Source organism: Phaethon aethereus (assembly GCF_964289735.1).
Source record: "Phaethon aethereus genome assembly, chromosome: 3".
In the NCBI taxonomy this organism is placed as follows: domain Eukaryota; kingdom Metazoa; phylum Chordata; class Aves; order Phaethontiformes; family Phaethontidae; genus Phaethon; species Phaethon aethereus.
In genome coordinates this window covers 95804861-95828854 of record NC_138576.1, presented here as the reverse complement: position 1 = coordinate 95828854, position 23994 = coordinate 95804861, and the positions used below count along the sequence as shown (strand labels likewise).

General features: G+C 38.7%; 1 protein-coding gene across 2 annotated transcripts in view; it reads right to left on the bottom strand.

Moving 5' to 3' along the window:
* Positions 1-23994, bottom strand: part of ZFAND3 (zinc finger AN1-type containing 3) — a 141551-nt gene that overhangs the window by 28686 nt on the left and 88871 nt on the right. Inside the window, exons 3-4 of one of the 2 annotated variants that reach the window (XM_081997572.1) lie at positions 20778-20957; positions 10036-10101 (exon numbers count right to left, since the gene is read on the bottom strand). In XM_081997572.1, the coding sequence (XP_081853698.1) occupies positions 10036-10101; positions 20778-20957 (246 nt within the window). The remainder of the gene's footprint in view (positions 1-10035; positions 10102-20777; positions 20958-23994) is intronic. The other variant, XM_081997573.1, reaches the window with a different exon arrangement.

Sequence of the window (23994 nt, the reverse complement as noted above, 5' to 3'; positions counted from 1 at the left end):
ATTTCACAGCACCTGAAGACTACTTACTGGTGTTCAAATGTGTATATTTACATATAGGAATATGCATGTGCAAGCACATACAAATACGCTTACACTGGTTCTAATAAAATGGGATACTCAAAAGCGTTGAGCAATATCATAGTTTTGTTTTTGCTGACTTTAATGAGAGCCCTCTTCTGCTTTGTGAAATTCTCTAACAGTGGATTAACAAGAACAGATAATGCTATAAATATTGCATATTCACTAGTCAGCTCTAGAGTGCATAAGTAAGCGGTGCTACTCTGCTTCAAATCGTAGCAGTATACTCTAGCTAGGTCCTCATCAATCAGATGGTATACAGTATTCAGGAAGGCAATTCTTCAAACTAATAGCCTAAAACCAGTTCTATATAGAAACTATTTGCTCTGTTATTTTTCATTCATACACGGAGTTTTTCTTAGTACACCCTTCCCCCCATTGGTGTAATGAGGGTTTTCCAAGGCTAAGACACAGATTCAGAAGAGGAATTGTAAAGAACTCTCGCCTGCTAGCAGTGAAAAAAACATGTATTTGCAATATTTATCTTTCAAAAAACTTATTTGTCATTAACTGTAGAACCTCAGTGATGCCATTAGCAACAGAAATCTTGCAATGAGACACTATAATTCCAAGGACTGAAGTGATTAATGTTAAGGAAAAAGCCTAAGAGCTCTTGTCTTTCGATAAAAATTTTACTGAATGCATTCAGACTAGGTTCTGAAATGTACAGCTAATCTATCTTCAAAAAACAATTTTAAATAAAGCTTAAAAATCAGTTTATATTTTGATTGTGTTACTTTTGCTAGCAATTTTTTGGGGGGAAAAAACAACCGGCCCTGGCATAGAAGCCAATTTCTGTACACCTGATAGCTGTACATCACAAGCCAGGCTGGTTTATTGGGCAGTTCTTACTGTTTTGAAAGGAGATATTTGGGAAGCACCTACACTAACATGAACCAAAGACCAGATCTACACAAATGGAGAGGTAGAACAGTCAATGAAGCTCAGAGGATGCAACAGTACATGCACTGTTTTCTATCTTACATCTAGTTCTTTTTCAACCCTCTTTGGGGCAAAGATGTTGGTGTCTCATTAGTTATTCCCTGAAGTTTACATTATGTAAAATAATTTGGAGCTAAAACAGGAAAAAGTGATAACTTGTTTGCATGACAATGCAGTGAACATACAAATATTTATAAACCCCTCACTTTGTAGGAAGATAACACGCTTTCCCCTGTGTATGCTCAGTGGACTTAAGCATACTTCCAAGAGACTCTAAAATTGCTTCCATATATTTTTAGTGTCCCTGTGAAATTAATTTCTAAATAGAAAATACTGAAAACTTGTACTTAAAAATCTGTCAGATGCTCACTGAAATCATTAGTCAGAATAGAGACCTTCCCCAAGAGTCAGATGAAACCTTTGGGGCACTGCCCTCATGTCGGGACATAAAGCAACAACAGGATCACGGATTAGCTCCCTGCAAGTTACATGTGTTTTCATTTAAGACAGTTAGAAAAGAAAAAAAAAAAAGACTAAGAAGCAAATATAAGTGGTTATGTGTTTTAAAATATATTTCAGGCCAGTTATTTAATGCTGAACTGGTTAAAAAACCCTCCAGTGCAATAAAATAGCAAATTTAAAATTATAAAAAGCTGTGTCTCATTTGCTAACGTCTACCAGTAAGAAAGTTGTCTTTCTGATCTCAGCAGATCAGATCAAGGTGCTGACTGCGACACACTGAGGTAAAATCAATTCAATTCTTCAAGCTGACAGGAGCAGAGTCGCTCACAGATTTTGAAGTTAATGGTCTCAACTGTTCTTTGTTACATTCTCCATATTAACCAGCCATTGGGCAAGCCCAATCGAAATTATAGCAAACCCTAAGCTGCCCCAGTCCTGTTCAGATATATATTTTTATGAAGTTTTAGGAGGGGGTCGTAGGTGGGAAATGCAAGCCATTTAACCCTGATTACTGTGCCCTTGAAATTAATGGAGAAGCAGTTTGTTTTAAGTTACCAGCTGGAAATTTGTTATTTGGGAGTGGCTTTCCAGCGTCTAGTGGGTGGATTCTGATAATGAAACAAGGAATTCAGAGCTGGTGGGAGCACAAAGCCAAATAAGCTTAACAGATGTATGTTCTCTAGTAACAGCTATGTATTCTACTGTCAAAGGTTAGTTAACTATCGTAGAGATCCTGATAGTTCAGAAAATTAATCATGACATGAAACCAAAAAAAAAAATTCAAGGTTAAGTTATTTCATTTTACTCAAAATATACATAAAGAATAAAATATTTACTTTTCTGTTTCAACACATCTGAGAAGTCCTTCGTTGTAATTCTGTTACAAAGATGTGCTAATACCTGAATTTTAAAAGATAATGACCTTAAAAAAACATACAAATTTGCATTCGGCAATAATTTTTCAGGACAGGAGAGTATCTTATTTACCAAAGTGCACTTTGCTTATCCTGCTCATGGCCACCGAGAACCCTGCTGCAAGGAATGTTCTCCTAACTCTTTGCTTTGCACTGACCATCCCAATCCTCCCACCTTGCCAAGAGTCTCTCTCCTGGCTCTTCTCTGCAACGCTTGAGGTACTAAACGCTCGCCTCTGCCTCAGCTCTCATGAATGTTATTCAGGTTAGACTAAATACCTTTAATCACTCAGATCATATTTGTTTTCTGTTAGTGTCATTGAAAAAAGTAGGTTGTAAGGGCTTTCTGGGAGTCACCTACTCCAGCCTCCCGCTTGATGCAGTTAACATAAAAGCTGGATCAGGCTGCACAGGGCCTGGTCCAGTCCATGTTCAAAAATGTTCAAGGACTAAGATTTCACAGCCTCTTGTGGGAACCTGTTCCAGTGCCAGCTAAGGGCGGGGGGGGGGGGGAAATGTCTTCCCTTGATCTGCCTAACACCACTAATCCAGAGACAGCGTTTACTACTCACCTATCATCTGGTACTACGTTTAATTTGACATTCGAAGTAATTTTCCCGCTGGCTTACAACTCAATGTGAACTACTCTCAAGATCATCCTGTCCTCCTGACTTAAGCACATTTTCCTCAAAGTTGTTCTAGTTCAAATGTGGTCTTTTTCATAATGGGATTCAGGATATGGAAATGAAAACAGATGAAAAATTTGGATCAAGAGCAGCAAAAAGAGATAAAAACAAGTGAAAGACGAGGAATGGACTTACAAGCAATCAAAGAAAGCCTTAAACAGGTTATTTGGTGAAGTAAGAATGAAAAAGGAAGGTTCAAGGGCATATCCAAACAGCACAAAGGATAAAAGAAGATGAATTTGGGTGATTTAAGAGAATAAACAAAGGTAGTAGGAGTAAACAGTTTTAAGTACCTGGAGGACATTCTCTATTAGGATGCTGGACTTGAAAACTTGGGACTCTGAATGAGCTGACGACATGGTACTGATCTGAGATAGTTGAGAATATCGAAAGGTACACAGAGGTGTGTGTCTCAGCACCTGCTGGGGGTTAACACAGGCCAAGAGACCCTTACTCCCCATCCACATACACATTTTGATTATTATTTTTTAATTTACCCCATGCAACGCTACAGGCTTGGGGAGGAGTGGCTGGAGAGCTGCCCAGTGGAAAGGGACCTGGGGTGCTGGTTGACAGCCAGCTGAACATGAGCCGGCAGCGTGCCCGGGTGGCCAAGAAGGCCAACAGCGTCCTGGCCTGTATCAGAAATAGTGTGGCCAGCAGGAGCAGGGAAGTGATCGTGCCCCTGTACTCGGCACTGGTGAGGCCACACCTCGAATCCTGTGTTCAGTTTTGGGCCCCTCCCTACAAGAAGGATGCTGAGGTGCTGGAGCGTGTCCAGAGAAGGGCAACGAAGCTGGTGAGGGGTCTGGAGCACAAGTCTTATGGGGAGCGGCTGAGGGAACTGGGGTTGTTTAGTCTGGAGAAGAGGAGGCTGAGAGGAGACCTTATTGCTCTCTACAACTACCTGAAAAGGGGTTGTGGCGACGAGAGTGTTGGTCTCTTCTCCCAAGTAACCAGCGATAGGACGAGAGGAAATGGCCTCAAGTTGCGCCAGGGGAGGTTTAGATGGGATATTAGGAAAAATTTCTTCACTGAGAGGATGGTCAGGCATTGGAACAGGCTGCCCAGGGAGGTGGTGGAGTCGCCATCTCTGGAAGTGTTCAAAAAACGTGTGGATGTGGCGCTTCAGGACATGGTTTAGGGAACATGGTGGTGCTGGATTAATGGTTGGACTTGATGATCTTGAAGGTCCTTTCCAACCTTAGTGATTCTGTGAATTCTACTGTACTGTTTTTTTATTTTCCTCCTCACAAAGGAGAAAAAGCTTGTTTCACATAACCTATGCACCCCTGTATAACCAAAACCTACTCAAATTGCTATGCATTTCTGCCACTCACACTAGCATACACTGAATCCCACTTCCTGCACAAGGTAGCTAACGACAAAGATGCACCACACACTGGGAAGGCAGCAACCCTCCACTGCTGAGGTCTGCCTGTTGTCTTTAGGAAGGATGCATTAGTAACATGGAGATCATATATGACTCTGGGCAATACAATGTCATAAAATGGGTAACACTGATAAGCATGTATCATGAATTTTATCATATTCATCTACTTATCCTACTCCGTAACAGTAATTTTGTTTATTTCTTAAGGACAGCAATCCTTTCATGAATGACTTCCAACAGATTGAATAGAAAAAGGAGTTATTCCTAAATAGGAATTACTAGCATGTTTTATAAACACTCTCAAAACATTGTCTGCAAGTATTTGTAATTCATCTACACAGCATGTGAAATAGGGCTTCTACAGTGACATTACATTTTTTGTCCCTTTGGCCACTTCAACTTCCTCATTTTATGAACGATGCAAAGGAAAGGAACACCTGGGAACCAGTAAGTATGAAAGTTAATTTCAAAGAAATACTGACTATAAAAACGATGAGTTTCGACTCATCAAAGTTTAGTGTACTTTAAAGCAGGCAGGTGTAAGTATTCCTGTCCTAATGTCATAAGGTGATAGAAAAATAATCTATTTATTTTATCCTGGCTGTACTGAATAGACAAGGACAGAAGTCACTGTTTTCACATGCTGTCATGCTGCTGCACACCTTTTCATTTCTGAATGTTGTATTTTTTCCACTACTCAGAAGAAAATTCTCTTCAGAAGTAATCAGCATGAGTCATTAATGTATGAACTATGAAGATGCTTGCAAAACTTCTCTTTAGATTAAAGCAAGTACAGGCTAAATTTCAAGGCACTTTTTTTCACTATGGTTTAGTAAAGAGATGATTTAGATGTCTAGCACAGAAATGTGCTAGACTGATAGATAAAAGATCAAGAAAGACTTTTTGGTGAATATTACCAATTACTGTGTGCTAACAAGCTCTTTAAAACCTTCCCAGGAACAGCTGAAGTTTTTATACTTCAGAGGCAAGGATCATCACAGCTACAGTTGACTTCTAACAAACTTTGTGATATATTGACCCCAAACCCATCTCTTTGGATTCTTCAACAACGCTGGTTATAACACATTTAGTCTAAAACGCATGGGATGCATTTAGTGTAAAAGATAGTTCAAGGGACCATATCCGCCATTTTTAATGAATGAGGGTGATTTTGTAAAGTTGAACAAGGTGACAGTGAAAACAAATCCTACAATTGCAGCAAGTCCTTATATTTGTTTACAGGTATGACTGTTATGATCCTTACCATTAGGAGGATTTTAATCTACAATAATCGTAACACTTTGAGAAGGCTCTTGGATAACCAGTACTGGCAACTAATGCAAAGTGTATGTGCAGAAAAGCAAGCTTGAGTGCATGTGCTCAAGCTCCTTTGAGCAGGAGAGGAAACCAATCTGTCCATCCAGATAGATACGGAAGCGCAGAACAGATAATACAACACATCACAGAAATAGGCAATAAGATGGGAATGTAAAAACCCATCAACATACATCATCTGATCATGGTACAGTGTCATCTCCCAGCCTCTATTAGCTCTTCCTGCATCAGTGCAACTCCCAGACTCTTTATCCTGTTTATAATTGCTGATGAGCAGTAATAAGGCCTCCATGCCTCAGCTCCTGTCCGTTCCACTTCAGCGCCCACCTATTAGGTTATAACTTTTATTTACAGCCTTGCTTGATCTGCTCTTCTATTAGTACAGCTGGAAACTGAGCGGGGTGGGGGAAGAGGATGGGAAAAAAAAAAAAATAAGAACATCCCTAATGGGCACTATTATTGCCAGGGCTGGCTGATTTATTATGCTGCTCAAAGGCTTTTCTATCATCGCTTTCCTGTCAGTGAGAGCGCTCCACAAAGGTTGGATTTCTAACACAATGCCCTCCAGAAGTCAAACACTAAAGAACACCTTAAAAGTCCCTTGCAGCACCAGTGAAAAAACATACCTCAAAGTTGTTTTAATTTTATAAACCCCCTTCAATAATCTTCTGTAGATTTTTTGCTCAGGAGCTTAACACCTCAGAGCAATTAAAAAAAAAAAAAATCTAATTAGTGGTATACCAGGTCTTTTTGTCCTTACTCAACACAAAGATTGATAAAAAATGATCATACAAAAGTAATGATTTCTTGGTTTGGCTCTGGCTGAATATTTGTGTACTTCTGTTTCCACAACCTGTCCTCTTGATTGTACAGGTTCAGCCTCAAAGCATTTACATTTCTGGCACTGCTACGATCAAGCACACGCCTTGGTATAACAACATCAATAAACCCGAAACTTCAAAAGGACCATACACCTGCTTAACTGCTTTGCTCAAGCAGTGAAAGAATTATTTGCATCTTCTAGACTCAAATTTTAAACTAGAAAAAGCATAGAGCAATGAGACAGATACTGTAATCTCACACAATATAAATACCACCACACCCATGTAGGACAAATATCCTCATAAAATGTGAGCTATCTGCGCACGTAACTATATAAAATATTAAAGAAGCACGTTTCTCTTGACTGCTACTGAGAAATAAAGTACTTAAAAACTCACTGACTTTATGGATATAACGTATGAATTGATTGTATCATTATTGCATTTTATCTGCCTGTTTCTACGACCTTCTCTACCGCACAATTAAAAATTAACTGAGCGCACTCACACAGTTCCACTGATTTTTTCCAGGTTTCTTTAAGCTGCATGAAAATGTTTTAAAGTCTGGCTGTTTAGAATTGCATATCAAATCATCATTAAAGTTGTACAGCAGAAAGAGAAGAGTAAGATGCCACATAGTACTGCACTTTCACAACACAGGCACCCAATACAAATGCCCTACTGACTAGAGTAAGCCTCACAGTATCTGCCATCAATCATAACATTACCCAACCATTAAGAAACAAATCAAAATGCATAAGAAGCTACACACTAGGCCACACAGTCCCATCTTTTTTCCTACAAAATCTGCAGACCGCTGGCTCTCAAAAACCTTTGAGGCATCATCCAAACTAATGATTGCAAGGCTTTATTCATTCTTTTCATTATAATCCTTGTCCTATGGGCACGCTTTGGAATAGAAACGCTTTTTACCACAGCAATGATTCTGGTGAACAGGAGGAAGAAAAAACCCACTATTCGGTGTCATAACACAATTTTTTATCTGAATAGCTCCTCCAGCATGCAAGTGCATGAGGTAAAAAACTCTTTTTCTTGTAAGAGAACTTTTCCCGTGTCTTAGCAGATTTATTGTTTTGATCTTTCTTCAATGGTTACATTAATGCTAATAAAGTATGAAAGGTTTATGTCTTCCTTAATATCCTCCTGATGGGAACCTGCATACGAGATAAGTAGGTCAAATTTCTAATTTTCTGTCTCAAATGCTGATATAAGACAGACTTTAGGGAAAAACTATGCTTGAAGGGGGAAAAAATTAGAGAGATCAATTCCACCAAAACATTCGTCCTTCAAAGCTCTTCCAAACAGAAGAAATGTAGAATATTTAGAGAAAAGAGGCTTATATGCAATGTGTAGTATTGACAAATACTGCTTGTATCACTTAAATAGCTTCCTAGGAAGGGACACTAAGCTTAAGTGGATGCAGTGTGAAATATTCACCTACATAGTCTGCTGGTTATGCCTGAAGATGTCACACCATTTCTGGGTAATATTTTGTAGCCAATGTTTTCTTGTCAATTCCCATATTTATCTGGATACCCAAATGCAGGCATTGAAAACATGGTAATTTATTTAAAAAGAAAAGGTTTGCTGAAAATTCAAGCTCTGGAGAAGAAAACTGTAACTCCTGGTAACAGGTTTATTAGTGTAAGGGACTACAAACAAAACATGCAGATCACTGAGCAAATAATGTAAAAAACATTGGGGAAAATGAGGTAATATAAAATGATTAGGTTTAGTTGACTCAAGATGAAACTTGTGGCATCAAATTAAGAAAGTGTCCTTATTTTCTTGCTAAACACACCAAATGATTAACATAAAAGCATGTAGGGACCAAACATTAGCATAAACCAAAAATAAGAGAACTACTGAGCGAAGTTAGCCAACCATTTAATGGATGTTATTCAACACATCTAGTAGCTTCATCTGCTTTATTCTAAGGAGCTTTTACTGTTGCCATTTGACACCCCAAATACCAGACTTACTTGCCTTTTTGCTAATTACAAGCACATTTTTTTTAAATACTCATATAGTTCCCTCAGTTTTCAATATCTATAGCATCACAGAAAGCTTTTAAATTACACTGCAATGAAAACAAGAGTTAAACATTACAAAACCTACGTATAAAGAAAATACAATTTAGTTAACACCATGAGGAAAGCAGATTAGTTCGGAAGGGATACAGCGGCAAACATTACGTCTTGTTTAGGTGCCCCTCCATGGCTACACAGAAAAGAAAATCCAGTCTTCCTAATCTGTAGAAGTTGGATCCAGTATCTTCCAGTGCCAAACTTAGAGAGTTTGTTGGCAAACGATACTCACAGCATTGTCACTGGTTATCATGCAGTACTTGAAAGGTCTGCACCAAGTGCAGACTTCTCTTTAACCTTCCTTCACTGCAGACCAAGCCGACTTGCATCATCACACATCTGCTGCACACTAACGACATGCATACATGGAAAAACTATAGTTCAGCTAAACACACAGTAACTTTAAACACTTTTTGTAAGGATGACTTCAGAGGGAATATACCTTGAAATCCTGAAAGAGTAAGAGCCCTTAGTCAAACAGGAATACCCTTCCTTTCTGCACACTCAAAACAGCTCAACTGGCATGTAAATGCAAATATAGGCAAAAGTTATTTTGGAAATATAGACTGCTAGAGCATTACCACTACCCAAATGCCTGCCACTGAACTCCACAGGAGGTTACGGCCTCCCACAATGGTTGAAAGGATCATCTGAGCTCTCCTTAACCCATCCAAAATTAAAGTCTGAAAAAGATCTGAGCCAATGCGGGTAACTTGGCTGCCTGCCTGAATGAGTGCTCATACGATTCTTCGTGACAGATCTGCTGCAGAAGCAGCAACTTCAGCCTGGCAATGACCTAACGTCACTAGTAACACTAGCTCTGTGAGAGGTTATCCATCTATATCCTCCATGTAGAAATAAAGTCATTGAAAGGACCCAAGGCAGGTAAAAATGAGTCTCAATGCAAACATCAGCTGTATATACTGCATCTTCAATCAGGGAAAGCAAAGTCAATATACTCCAAAGAGCTTCCTACTCAATACTTTGCATTTAAAAGGAGGATTTCCAGAACACACTCACAATCATTAGATTTAAATCAAACCGATTACTCCTGTATTTCTTATGTTTACAAAGATTAACTGAAAACATAGTATACTTATGGAATTATGTTTAACAGGACTCTGACATGAACTACCTGCCATACAAATCCTTTTATATATACATTTCTGACAGCAAAGCAAGAGTATTTTCATTTGGCATTCACCAGATACAGTTACTACCCTTGACTATTAAACTATAACCATAGAGCTACATATCATGCAAAATCTAATTCCTTGACTCCCACAAAACACATACCTGAGTCGCAAGATCTTTTGGTTGGTGTGGTTAACGAGGCATGAGCTGTACCTGTGCATGGCCCACCTGGAGACAGAGAAGATCACATGTCTCAAAATACCACCTCCATTTAACATTTACAACAACATTAAGATTATACTTAGGAATATGAAACGCTGAGGAGCACTTGTCTTTGGAAAGCACATATGGAAGTAGTCTACTATTCTCAGTATTTCTTTCCAAAATTCAGTATTTCTTTCCAAGTCAAATCCAAATACATCTTGCACTGAAAAAATAGATGAGAAGCTGGGACAAGACGACAAGCTATGTTATGCTTTATAAACATTTCAAGAGGCCGTTTTAGGAAATTCCACACTATAACTGCAATTTTTCCCAGTGTTGACAAAGGTAGTCTTTATGTTGTAACAAAGCTAGAAACGTATATAAGTAACCCACAAGTAACACAAGGAACAAAGTGATCACTTCCCTGATGTCAACAGAAACCTCGTCACTGACTCCAGTGAGATAGCGGCTTTGCCTCTTACCTTGTTCTCATTATGTTTTCAAAGTGTGGCACAAGCATATGCTAACAAAGTCTTTCCATGTTTAAGTTTTTTTTATTGAACTCTGGACTCTTGCCCACTCATCTGGTATCTGCTTGGTAGCAAATTGCTTTCTGGCTTTTTTTTAACATGCATCATCACTGACGAGTTCTCCAGAGATCTTGTTAAAATAGCAACCAATTGAGTATACTCAGCAACTTGCAGTAAAAATAAATAAAAACAATCCATATAGCAAAGCCAAGACAAACTGACAGTAGTATTACCAGTGGTAATAACGCATGACAGCTTTGATAATTGGATATTATAAATTGGATGATGCTAGAGAGCCTGAAATTAAGTTAGATCTAGTAGAGTCTGGCTATCAAAATACCAACAATCAAGTTTGCACTGGATGACTGGTGATACAGTCGTACCATGCTGGCAATACAACAGAGCTTAGCATGACAGAATAACCTTTAACATTAAGTCTTCACACCCTGGAAAATGCTTTTTTCCTTATTGTTTTTTCAGTCTTTGCGCATCTGGAAAGCAGCACTGTGGCTTTGTCAATGTTTTTCTCTTTTCAAATATTTTCAAGTCTGGCCTGGTAGTAAACTGTTTCTTTTTGCTCCTTGCTAAGATGCTCCCCCCTCAAGTTTTTCCTTCATTTCTATTTTTCAGGAAGTATCAGGTGTTGGGTAACTTTGTCTACCCTGTAAAAGTCATAGCATTGTAACACTACAAAAAAAAAAAAAAAGAAAGAAAAGAAACTTCTGCAATTGGTAGGGAAAGATGTGAGGAAATTATTTCAGCGCATTTGATTTCAGTGAAATGCTCTTGGGAGCAAAGATCTCAAAAGTTTTACACTTTCAGTTTTCCAGAGAGGACTGATAAACTCCTTGAGTTTCCTGTTTTCCCAGAAAGTCCCTCCGGGAACATAACACCATTTCATAATGGTGCAACAGGTAACCACTCCTTTAAAGATTATGAATGCCAAGAAGCCAGTCAGTGTTTGGCCTGCAGGCAAACACTGAGGCTACTCACTAAGGCCTGGCCTGAGGTTAAGCTAAGTGAACAGGACATGGGAGGCTACCGAACACGGCCCAGGAAACGGCTGCATGGACAGGCAACAGCAGGAGTGGATGGCAGAAGTTACAGACAGTGCTGGGAGGGACGGTGGGATTTTGCAGGCTGGTAAGCAGGGAGCTGCTGAGAAATGGCTGAACTCTGCAGGTATATGGAGGAGAGCGGTGGGGTCCTCTCCGCAGAGTCGAGTCTGCATGCGAGAAGAGCCAAGCTTGCTTTTGGAGTGAGGAGGACTGGGAGGCGTGGGCTGGGTGCCTTCTCTGGGCAATGGGAAAACAGCCCAGATAGACGGATCAAGTGTCCTGGTATCGCCATGTTGGTGCCTGCTCCAGGCCTGACAGCTTTGGCAAGCAACAACTGCTTTGCAACAAGTAGAAATGGTCAAGTAAGCTCAAATAATTTTTTACAACATATCTTTTTCTAGGCTAGAATGTAAAAGAAAAAAAAAAAAGAAAATATCAGCTTTATCTATGTTAGTAATGCTATCATAAAAGATAGTGTCATCATTAAGATGCAACAGCACTTTAAATAATTTTAGTTACATTCTCCCAATTTTCACTGAATAGACATTGACAGGCATCATCACTGCGGACTATCAAGTAAGACTAATCCTTGCAATTATTGTACAGTAAATATTTACTCTAGTTGATACTTTCAGCATCCAACTAAGTAAGAGATCTTCATTTCTCACTCTCTTAAGTACAGTAAGTTGGTATGTATCCTGCACCTCCCTGTGTCAGAGTTTTTCTTTTCTTTAATCCTCCCTCATTAGGTATTACTTTCATATAGCTTTGATTTCTATAGCACAGCACCGGAGTTTCAACAAAGAATACCTTGGGATTTGCATGCACGTACACCAGCGCCTAATAACCAGCCAAGGCTGCATGTCCTTTGCAGCACTTCCTTCCTTCCACCATTAAAAATGTCATGCATAATTCAATACTATGTAGTACGGGCTTGACTGTGCAATTCTACATGGAAGTCATTATGTTGAATCTTTTGGTATACGTAACGGCTAATACAGGCATCTATGTATTATTTGAAACAGGGCAGCGTATTTCCCACAGCTTGATAAAAATTCTGCATGAAAGAAAAGGAAAGTCACATAACAGTAGAACACCAGTCGTTCTTGGCTATACACAAAGGTAGGCTTATCACTTAGCATAATTCAGGATATATCTGTACTTTCATTCCCCCAAAAAACAAGCGTTTCAAGGGAATTTAACTGCAGCACATAAAACGCTTCCATGCACAGTGAAAAGCCACACGTCTAGCTTCTAACATAACCCACAGGGCTGATAGACTGCTATTTTTTCTCAGCACAAACAAGAGATTAAAATGGAAGAATAAAGATAGCTTTCTACTCTCTAACCAATTAACAGATTAAACAATAGCTTCTGCTCCTATTTTTTTCCACTGTATGGTTTCTGGCATTTGCAACTCCTCTTCCAAACAAAAGCAGCCACTGCCCAGCAATAATGTAATAAGAGAGGTTGATCAAAAATGCAAAAATACTAAATGCTACAGAAGAAATTAGGAGAACTGTGAGAATTAGTGAGTTTGCAAAATAAAACACGGAATTAATAAAGGACAAAACAAGATCCTGGAACTCGAACATTATCATGTATTAAAACAAAAGTTCTTGTTAATGTAGCTGCTGTGGGTTTGGCTTCCAATATCCCTAACTTTCTGCCATGTACTGTTAATTGTACTTTAAATATACCAAATTGGAAAAACAGGTTCAAAACCAGTTTCTCTGCTAACTCTCTAGAGTAGTAAAATTTTATGTATTACTTGTATTTCTATGTATATGTTAATATTCTTATTGTTTACTATTATAGACTATTATAATTTCTATATGTTTAAATGGACCTTTAGAATGCCTTTCTGCACTGTCCACCTCCCTTCCTGAAAAACAGTAACAACTGCCAAGTAGCACCTGCCCTGCAGGACGTACCCTGAGTCAGGGTAACTTCTTATTTCCCCATCCTGAGGTCTTTGTAAAGTGAAGTGACTCCGCTCAGTCAGAACTTCCTTGTTCGAAGAAGTGCTAAGTTTGAACAAAGAGTACATGTATCGGGTGTATTTGAACAGCACTTGGAAGGACTTATTAAGCAGAGGAAGAGATGCAGAATGGAGTGAAACCGAGCTCGTACAAGAGTACAAAGCCCAAGATTACAATAATACACTGAAACGATTACAGATAACACAAAACCTGCAAGCCAGCTAATGAACTGACATGAAAAATAAGTGAAGGAGCCTGAATCTCAGTAACGCTTGATCGGTGACATCAGCATGTCCGAACGCTGCTTTGAGCTTTCAGTGCTGTGGTGGTTCCTTCCCAGAAAAAGCCCAGCAACTCCCCAGGTGCACAGGGGCTGGAAGAGGGTAGTAAGAGCGAGCTGGATTTCCTTGGACAGCAGCGTTGTAGCCAGGCCAGGAGAATTTCACGGCTATTTGCCATACAGGAAAGAACCCACCTTTCGAAGCCCGTCCAAACCAGTAATCTAGGTGTGCGTTTCCTCAGTTGGTACGGACATAATCTAATCAATCTACACAACTGACTTTGAAAACGATCATTGATTACAAACACCAATACAGAAACAAATGGGAACATAAATCTCCAAATTCAGTCTGCAGAGACAGAATACACTCTCTTTAAGGAAAAAGGGCAAAATAACTTTACAGCACTTAAGAACTGCTTGTTTGCTGCAGAAAGGATAAACTGCACGATAATTTGAGGTATATCATTACTAAACAAATAAGAGGATTATACCACATACAAACACATGCTTTTTAAATTCTAGTTTTACCAATCTGACATTATTTATTTTTGTGGATTTTTATCTACATGCAGCTTCTGTAGAAGGAACTGAAACCTGGACTGCTTTGCTGCTGCTGAGCAGCTGGTAAATTTAACAACCATAACAAAGCAAATAGACTGGGTTCAGATTCCACTTTTTTCCCTTCTTTGTCTCACACTGTTGCCTGCTTTTCCTCATTTTCCTCATTTTCCTCATTTGTAAAGTAGACATGATACTTTCCTACTTTATAGGTGTAAGTCGAAGGGTAAAAATGTGCTTTTGAAACCGGCAGTTAAAATACATTTTTAGAAATAATTTTTAAGTAACCTGAATAGCTGTGTAGCTCTAACCCACTGTTTTCTTATGTGACTGTGTTTCTGTTCCACGTTCCATGGAGTCCCTTCATTTTAATAAATGGGACCCTAGGATACACTGTCTACTCCGCAGTGTGAAGCGACTATAAATCAGAGGGAACAATTAACAGCGGTACTATTCCGCCAGTCTTCATTATGTTTCAAAATTATCATGCCACAGATGTGGAAAGAAGTGTTCATTCCATAAATTTATGTGCCAGATCTTTGCTTAAGATGTTAGAAGAGCCAGAAACATTCTTTAGATGAAACTGCGACTGTAGAGATTAGATTGAATCTTACAAAAAGATCCTCATGCCCTGAAATTACAATAAAGGCAACAATTCTAATAGACACTGTTTTGTTCAAATGTTTAACTGTCTACATGTTCTGCACTGGCATCTAATACTAGTGGCATTTCTCAAAAGACAACTCAAATAGCCCACAACTCAATCTGGTTTTATATTTGGAAGTATTCTTGCAAATTTCCAGAGAAAAAGTGTTTGCATCAATACTAAAAAAAATAGGTATTTTGTGATCAATATTAAAGAAAATCCACGTTTGATGATAATCCAAATGAAAAACCAAATTACTGTTAATTTTAACATTAAAAACAGTACCAAAAGGCTATTTGTACATAGCATCTAATGAAAACAAAGCTTAAAAAAACCCCCAAACCTTAAGATGTAAACCACCTTTTACTACTATTTAATTTAATAAAAGAAAAAACCTGAGAAAATAGCTAGTTCTTATTCTGTGGCATAGAAATCCAAAGACAACTGTAACATAGAATATGGATCTGGCTGGTTTTTGCTATTAGAGGTGTGTTCCCTCTTGCTTTGATACAAGACACGCAAAATTGAGTACAAGAAGAAAGAACACATGACAAACTTTTGACTTGATCAGGAAAATTAGAATTACTCATCATCACCAGCACCTATCTGCAGCCTTCTCAGTTACGATTGGGTACAGGTTTAATTGCAATATTAAAACATGTGCATCAGGTAGGCTAGTTTTGTAGCTCAGCATAATTTTAACAGTTACTGCATTCTTTTGGATTGGAGAAAACCGTACAAATCGATCTCATCAGGTTAGCAACAAAGCAAATTATTTTCCACAACAATCTGTGACAAGCAAGACAAAAATAGGCAGCTAGCTTGCTCTGTTTGTGTATTTAATACTTTATAGAAGTAGGCGTGCATATAACTTTCAGTCAGAGATGAGCCAGAAAAGAAAGTTCTCCATTGTCAGAATTAGAAAAAAAGACAGGGTGTACAAAACTGACTGCTACTGCAATGAACGACTGAATTCTCAGAGCCAGGACACTTAGAAAAGTATACAATGGATAGCATCCAAGAGCAATTGCCATTTTAAATATCACTGTCCTTACATAGGAGGCACAAAACACAATTAAGGATATCACAACAATAATTCAAAATATGAAGTAATTTCAGAGCATACATAGGAAAGCTGTCATCTCTGACTCTGCTTACAAACCCAGGCAAAATGCAAAACCTGTGAAGTCGTTATAAAGTGGTAGAAACCTTTTGCATAGTGTCAGAGAGAGGGGCATTCAACAAAAAAGAAAGAAAAGAAAGGATGCACTTGTTCATCCATTTTTCATAAGGTTATGTTGAAAAAACTGACATAAGACTTTTTTTTTCTAAAGACAGAAAAAATATCGCTACTTTCTAGTACTATAGCCTGTGTGGCTTTTTACAGTCATGCTTCAACAAGCCATGAAATTCAGAGTATAAACATCCAATAGGTGCAGCAGAAAAAAAGAATCTCTCATCTTTCTGCCAGAGCTCTTTTACAGAAGCCTGGTGCATCGCTGTCTCAGATGTAGCACACTTTATGTACATAAAGTAACTTCACCAAAGTAACTTCATAATCGGGGGTTTTCAGTGCTTGCAGCACATGCAAATGCTTAATAAAATAAACAATGCTTTAAAGCATTCTTCAAACTTGTCTTGCAAATTTCAGTGTTTGAGATAAACTAATGATGTTTTAAGCACTTGACATGCAATAGTTCAAATTCTGGATGATATACAATAACTAGGCAAAATTTACAAACATTCAGTCCTAAAAATTCGTATTTAAGCATCTAAAATTCAGCACACACAGAGGTAAGGTGTGAGTAGTGATCACGACCTTTTTCTCGGCTGAAATCTCCAGTGTATTTTTTTCCACATTTACAGCAATATCTCAGATCGTTGTGTATCTTTGTGTATTATAAGATAAAGTCTTCAGTGTAGAAATGTAGAGCATCTAGCTGTTCTAGAAACATCAGATATTCCTTTTGTCCTTTTAAAATTGTAGTTCTTACTAATTCAAGGAGGCCAGGAAGAGCTAAGCACATAATGAAAATAAAATCCTGTCAACTGAAGCCAAGAAGTACTGAAATACCAAATCTGATCCAGGTGCCAGAGTCTGAGTTGTTCACATTGACATTTCTCCTGTCATATAACACGAGTTTTAAACCTGCACAGCATCAGCTTTAGGTCTACTCATACAGTGACAGAAAAATAATGTGACAGCCCCAAAGAAAGCAATGAAAGCCTGAAACTAAGCAAAATTATTCCACATGCAGTGTGACCTTTTCTTTTCCAAAATACATAGAACATTCCTTAATAAGCTAATTTTTTTAAGGAGTGCTGGTGGCTGGAGGTAGAGAGAGAGAAACAACGGCCACTGTCAAATCACTTTTTTCCTCTCTGTTAAAAAATAAACAAAAGCCCAATACGAAAAGGAAATCTTTGACAGAGCAACCAACTTGTGTGGTGACTGACACTGAAATAACTACCATCAGGACTTCCTAAATGAAGGGAGGAGATAGAAGGGAACAATGAGAACAGATGAAAACTACACAAGAACTTGAACAGAGAAATTTATCTGCACATAAAGCAGCAGAAGAACAAAAGTTAGACTGGTTTAACCACTTGTTAAGAAACAGATCATTAAAATCCATACAAATCTAGACTTAGTAAAGCTATACCAACATCAATACACTCCTTGTCTGCAAAAGTTCATTTAAGAAAACTTACTGCAGCTGATGAGACCTGAAGGTTCCGGATAAAAAAAGGCAACTGGAGAAGCATGGGGCATAGAGGGAGTCTTAGAATATGAACACTCCCCCCGCTAAATTGCAACCGCATTTTTTGGAAAATTGGTGATAAGTATTAAAAACAAAACACATGTGAATGAGGGAAAAAACACCTCCTGAAGCTTGTGTCACTGTCTCTGGGCATAAATCTTTAACACCTTTTTGGTGACTGTAACTGTTAAAACTGAGAACCACCTTTCATCTACTAGAGAGAGAGATTCTAACCAAAGCAGCCACTGGCGTAGGTGATTGATCAGAACTGAGGGTGGCAGGAGATGGAAAGTCACTATAACCTGGTTGTGTACATAAGACACTCAGGAATGCAAATGCAACTCTCACAGAAAATCACAGCAGTAACAAAGAAAGGCAATACGTGCACCTTGTCAAACTGAACTCCTGTAAAACCCAGTCCGAGGGACTTTGCTCCTGTATCATTCGTTCTGTGTTAAAAAAGGAAATGGCTACTTATAAACAAGTACAAAAAACCCCCTCATTTTCTCTGACACAGAATACGAATCTTACCACATGAGACTTCTATGGTTCTCTTCAGTTGTCGTAACATGAATGGAATTTGTTAATTACCTAAATAACTCGCTGCAATTCTGTCCAATCTGTTTACCCTATGGACTCAAGTACTATGGCAAATGCCTTGATGTGAGACTCTTCTCAAAAGCTTGAAAGGGAAGAGAGGGGAGTGGAATGCACCATGAGAAACCTTCCTGAGTACTCCAATTGTTCCACACTTCGACAGGGATTACCATAATGTTCCCATACGTAGATTTCAGGTGAATTACCACAATTCTATTCATAACAGCACATAGCTGTACATAATCACCTGGCACTGCAAAATACCAGTCTTTGAAGAACACAGCTGTAATGAGAGCAGTGCATGTTTTATAGAACTTGCTGCAAAATAAATAAATACTGCACAGAAAAAAAGACACCCTCAAATTAAAACCAAAAAGACATTTAAAGTTTGGGCATTCTTCATTATGGGAAAGAATATTCCCCATTGAGGCCATTATCCATCAGAAAAGCTCCATCTGTGTATAATTATTTCTGATAAATGATATTAAGTTTCATTAAAGAGATAGTGGGTATGTGAGAGAAGACAGAGAGAGCTCAAGCTGTAAATAAATCTCTCCACTGTATTTCACTTAAAATCACCCCAGCAGGAAGTCATAAAGAATTTTTTTAATAGGTAATATTTTCAAATGCTCTGCAGACTGTGCTGCCTAATATCCATCACCTTCAGTGTATGTTCACTAGCTTACAGCAATTCAGGATGAAGGACACTATTTAATTTCATTCCCTCCTTCCCATCCCTGTAATGACCTTTCCACTTACCCCCAAGTCCTTCTCAGCCACAACAGAAACGTTTCGTTGTATCACAGTTTAATTCCTAACTGAACAAATTTTCGGAAAACCTGACCCAGTAAGCACCAGAGAAGCACCCTGCAACACCAAATAGTAGATCCTGGCTAATAAGCCAGCAGGGGTGCTGAAGCCCCCTGCCCTGTGAAGGCCCAAATGCGTTGCTGAAGCGTAATGTTTTGCTGAATTCTGTAGAAAGGTTGTTTTAAGGCCTTGTTTTTACAGCAGACTACAGGTTTCCCCCTGAAGAAGCAGTGGACAGAAGGAAGAGATGATGGGTGGTCAGCAGCAACTGTGTATGCGAAGGAGAGACAAGAGTTACACTGCAAGTTTACTCTTATTACAAGAGCTGGTATCAAAACGTTCACATTTGAACTGTGCTGTATTTCTGACAATACTCTCACATACAGGTGGAAAACAATAATGAAATTTAAAAATTTTATTTTATATATATATTAAATATATATATATTATAAACTACCACAACCCCAAAATGACACTTTGTGCTTTGTCCACAGCCAATCTGCCCAAGTAAAAAGAGTCTACATATCTATGAACAGAAGAAATACTTCATCAACTCAGCAAAACCAGCCTGTGCAAATAGATAACACAACTGAAAACAAGTGTAGCATATCAAAGATTTTTTAACCCCAGTGCTTTGTCAGCATTGTTATTTCCAGCAGTTGCCTCAATGTTCAAGAACCAGAGCAGCTCTATCAGATCCCCTACTAAAAAAATTAGCATGTTTTTCTTGCAATATGTATATCTACTTACCAGCCAAGATGCACAAGCAAACTCAGTTCAAAAAGGATTCTCTCCGTAAAGCATCTTTCAAAATAAAGCTACAGTTGGAGGAAAGTGAAACTACAAATTGAACAGCTGACCTAAGTTGTACAATGCAGATTTTAAAACTCTCTATATTAGACATAGAATACATAGGCGAGGTTTAGAGTAACTTAAAAGATTATTTTATCTCACTGTGTTTGCTAATCTTCAACATCGTAGCTTACCTTCAGGGAGAGTTTTTGCCTTACTGAGTTCAAGAAAGAAGAAAGATGGGTCATGAAAGAAGAGATAGATTACCACATGAAACTTAAGTTTTATGCAAGTAATCTAGCAATCTAGACAAACATGCATTACAGTATGTGCTATGTGCAACTGCCATTATTAAAAACCAAAAGGTTTTAAAGTAAAAATTTAAAAGACATTGGTGTTTATCCTAGAATATATATATCAATTTACCAGCAATGCGAGAAAAAGTTTCTCAAAGCTGTAATTAAATTGTATACTGCAGTTCATACAGCTGTAAAGTTAGTTAGAAACTCCTGCAACCCCTTTAACTTGTTCTTCAGTTAAAACCATCAGTGTCTATTTTGTGAATAACTTCTAACCTTTCCCTTTGCCCCCCTTTTTTTTAAAAGAGAGTCAGTAAAGCATAAACCTGAGAACAAAACAAAATGTTTATGCTTCCTGTGCTGTCACTTAAGACTTGTGCACTTACATTCCTCTTTGCTTGGTGAAGTTACATTCAGTTCTGTCAAAAGTTGCTGGTTGGAGTTAGCGGCCTGCGTGGTTAGAGAGGTATTGCTGTTGTCATTGTTCGTTTCCCCAGAGAACAAATCTGTCTGGCTGTTGCTTGTGCTGGGAGTAGAGTCATCATCTGGCTGCTTCTTCTGGAAATCTATCAAAACCAAGATTTCATACGTCATCCCACTTGCTCAATCTAATCATCTAATGTTATCCAAACAACCTGAGCATAACAAAAATAATCCCATAACACTGCCAAAGGTATCGTCATTCTGCTCATTAGTACCTTTCATACAACACAAAGTTAAAGTAGCCTTCAAGTTTTTATTTCAGATTTAAGGTATCTTAAAAGAACAACAAACAATTTCAGGACTACACAAAGTTCTTGTTTCCACAGCTGTTCAAGAGCATCCAAAGCTTACCTCTGTGTGTAACAGCATACAGCACATAGCATCATTTCAAAAATAGGTCACACAAAGCACGTACAAAAGCATGAAGGAGCAAACATCCAATGAGGGAAGAACTAAGGCATGTAACACAAGTATAAAGAAATGTTACACTTCTCTAAAAACAGTACTTCTCTCTGTTGTTTTACAAAATCCCACCTGTAACAGTTTTAGTGAAGACAACTATGGTCCCAGGTTAGGATGGAGGAGCTGGTGGGGATTTGCATCACTTGTTTGATGGGGGTTTAGGGGGTCTGTGTGTGGTTTGTTTTCCTCCTTCCTATTTACTTCACTTACTCCAACATTGGTATTAAAAGTTTCTCACTGATCTAAGACCACAGAGTTAGATATGGGAAGTAAATCCCTACAATACATTAAAGCTATTGACAAATCATTTGGCTTCGAAGTTTTCCTTTTGTTTTCTTTTTGCTCAGCAAGTGCAAAGTTACGCCAAGTCTCCAAACTGCCCTCATAGTCCAAACTCTAAGTCTCTGATAGATGCCATCCTCAGGCTTACCTTGCCTCCAAACCAGATTCAGGCTTGAGGAGAAATACTCTCTTCCTTTTTAAGTGCATATCCTCCCTTGAGGATGCACACCCTCCCAGGGTCCTGATACCTCATTAACTACAGCATTTGTCTCGGTTCCTACCAGCTACGTTACTGGATTTCAGTCCGGCACAGCTCTGCCACTGGGTACCCCTGGGGAACACCCATCCCAGCCAAGTGGATGTTGGTTTGCTTAACACCCAGTTACTCTCACAATACAAAGGCACCTCTTCCTTGTAAAGACACAGTTGAAGATGAAGTGCATCACGTCTTGGTATTCCTAAATGCATCTTTTTAAAAAATTACATACAAATGCAGAATTTATTCATTACACACCTACATAAATCAACAACAGTCACTCATTATTGTGTCACAACAGAGAGGAAAACAGAGCAGTCCATTAATATTTGCAGATGATGACCTGTTAGAAACATGGGTCTCCAACATGACTCACTAAGATTGGGAAGCACTACAGTCAGACAGTCCCTAAATGCTGATTTAGGGTCTAAGTGATTTGCCAGAGAAATTTAAGCTGTAACTTCTGCTGCGGAAGAGTCAACCAAAAATCCAGCTTGGAGAGGAGCAAGCTCAAAGCCAGGGAGGATGAGGAGGAAGGAGGTCAGGCAGCCAGGAAATCATCCACCTCCACTACACAGCTCTGAAAAATCAGTGGCATGCTCTTTGTCAGGGATGAGTTACTGGACCCAGAATGATATCCTACTCAGGCCTCACTAGTTATCAACAACGTTTCACCCAAGTTGGGCTCCTGGATATTATTAGCGTGTTTGCGCAATCAAGAAAGCTTCAAGCACTTGGGGTTCTGCACAGGCACAGTCAGACAGCTGCAGCAATTGTTACTGGAGCCACCACCCCAGAAGATACCCAACTCTCCACCTCTCTACTGAGGCCACAGTCCTGTCAGAATGGGAGCTCACAGCTGGAGGTGTTTTGGGAACCACTGGTCTATAAATAACCAGTACAGAAAATAAATGAAAATCTCACATGCTGCCTACAAATATAAAGTGGCTGCAAAGTTTCTAAGTGTTTTACGTGAGATTGCATCCAAGTCAGTGCACAAAAGAAAAAGCTGTGCTGTGTGCGTGTATCAGAAATAGGAGCAACTCCGTCGTGAAGGAGAAGAGCAAAAATAATGGTTATGCTCAATATTATACACTCTGAGCAATCTAAAAAATGCATTAAAAAAAGAAAGGGTAGAGTTACAGAACCGCAAGAGATACTATGAAATATATTAAAATTCAGCAAGTTAAAAAATCTCAGCCAGTGTATTTTCTTTTTGCTAGATCGCTGCAAATACTTTACTCAGGCTGCACAAGCTCAGTGTCACCCAAAAAAGGCATTTACAGAGAAGCGTAAAACATTGTTACAAAATGGTCTATATAATAAAAGTCCTGACAGTCCTGTAATGATAGTATGGTAAGTACTAGTGCTACACTGTGTCTCCCAAAGCTGCAAGCTTAAGAGCACATTGACCAAGGTAGTAGTGTTTTGGGGTTTTTTTGTTTTTTTTCCCCCCCCCCCCCCGAAAAACTATTTACTTTTGCAAGCTATTGATAAACTCTCCAACTTCAAAGAGAGCATAAAAGGCTATCAAAAATGGCCATTCAGCAATAGCATTTCCCAACAAGCTCCCCAGTGAAACAGTTCAGAGCTGTCACACAGCAGTAAAATCCATCATGGCAGTTAAATGCTCTTTGCCTTCAGGAATCCAGGACCTTGTGTTCAGAACTAACTTTTATTCAGACTGCAAACCAATCAACTTTCAAAAAACTCTTAGCCTATCCAGTTGTGTGGAACCTGGGAACACCTCCCGTCCCCCTTTTTTAACCACTTTTTCACTGCAGACAAGAGTACTTGAGGGAAGTGTTGAGATTGCTGACCTCCTGCACCCGAGACATGCTCACTGTAACTGAAGTTGTACCGCTTGCGTACACTACAGCAAATTATTAACAGCTGCCTTAGTAAGGTGGTGTCAACAGCAACACAGGACCTACCCAGTAACATAGTTTATATAATAAATTTGATCTAAATTATCAACAAGTTTCTGAAATATTGCTTTATGATTGCCCAGTATTTATCTGGTACAAATACATTATCTAATGACATACTGGATGAGCTGTCTTGTATTTCTTCTGTGTATCGGTTGATGGCATTTGGCTTCTGTTAGGCAGGATTCTCAA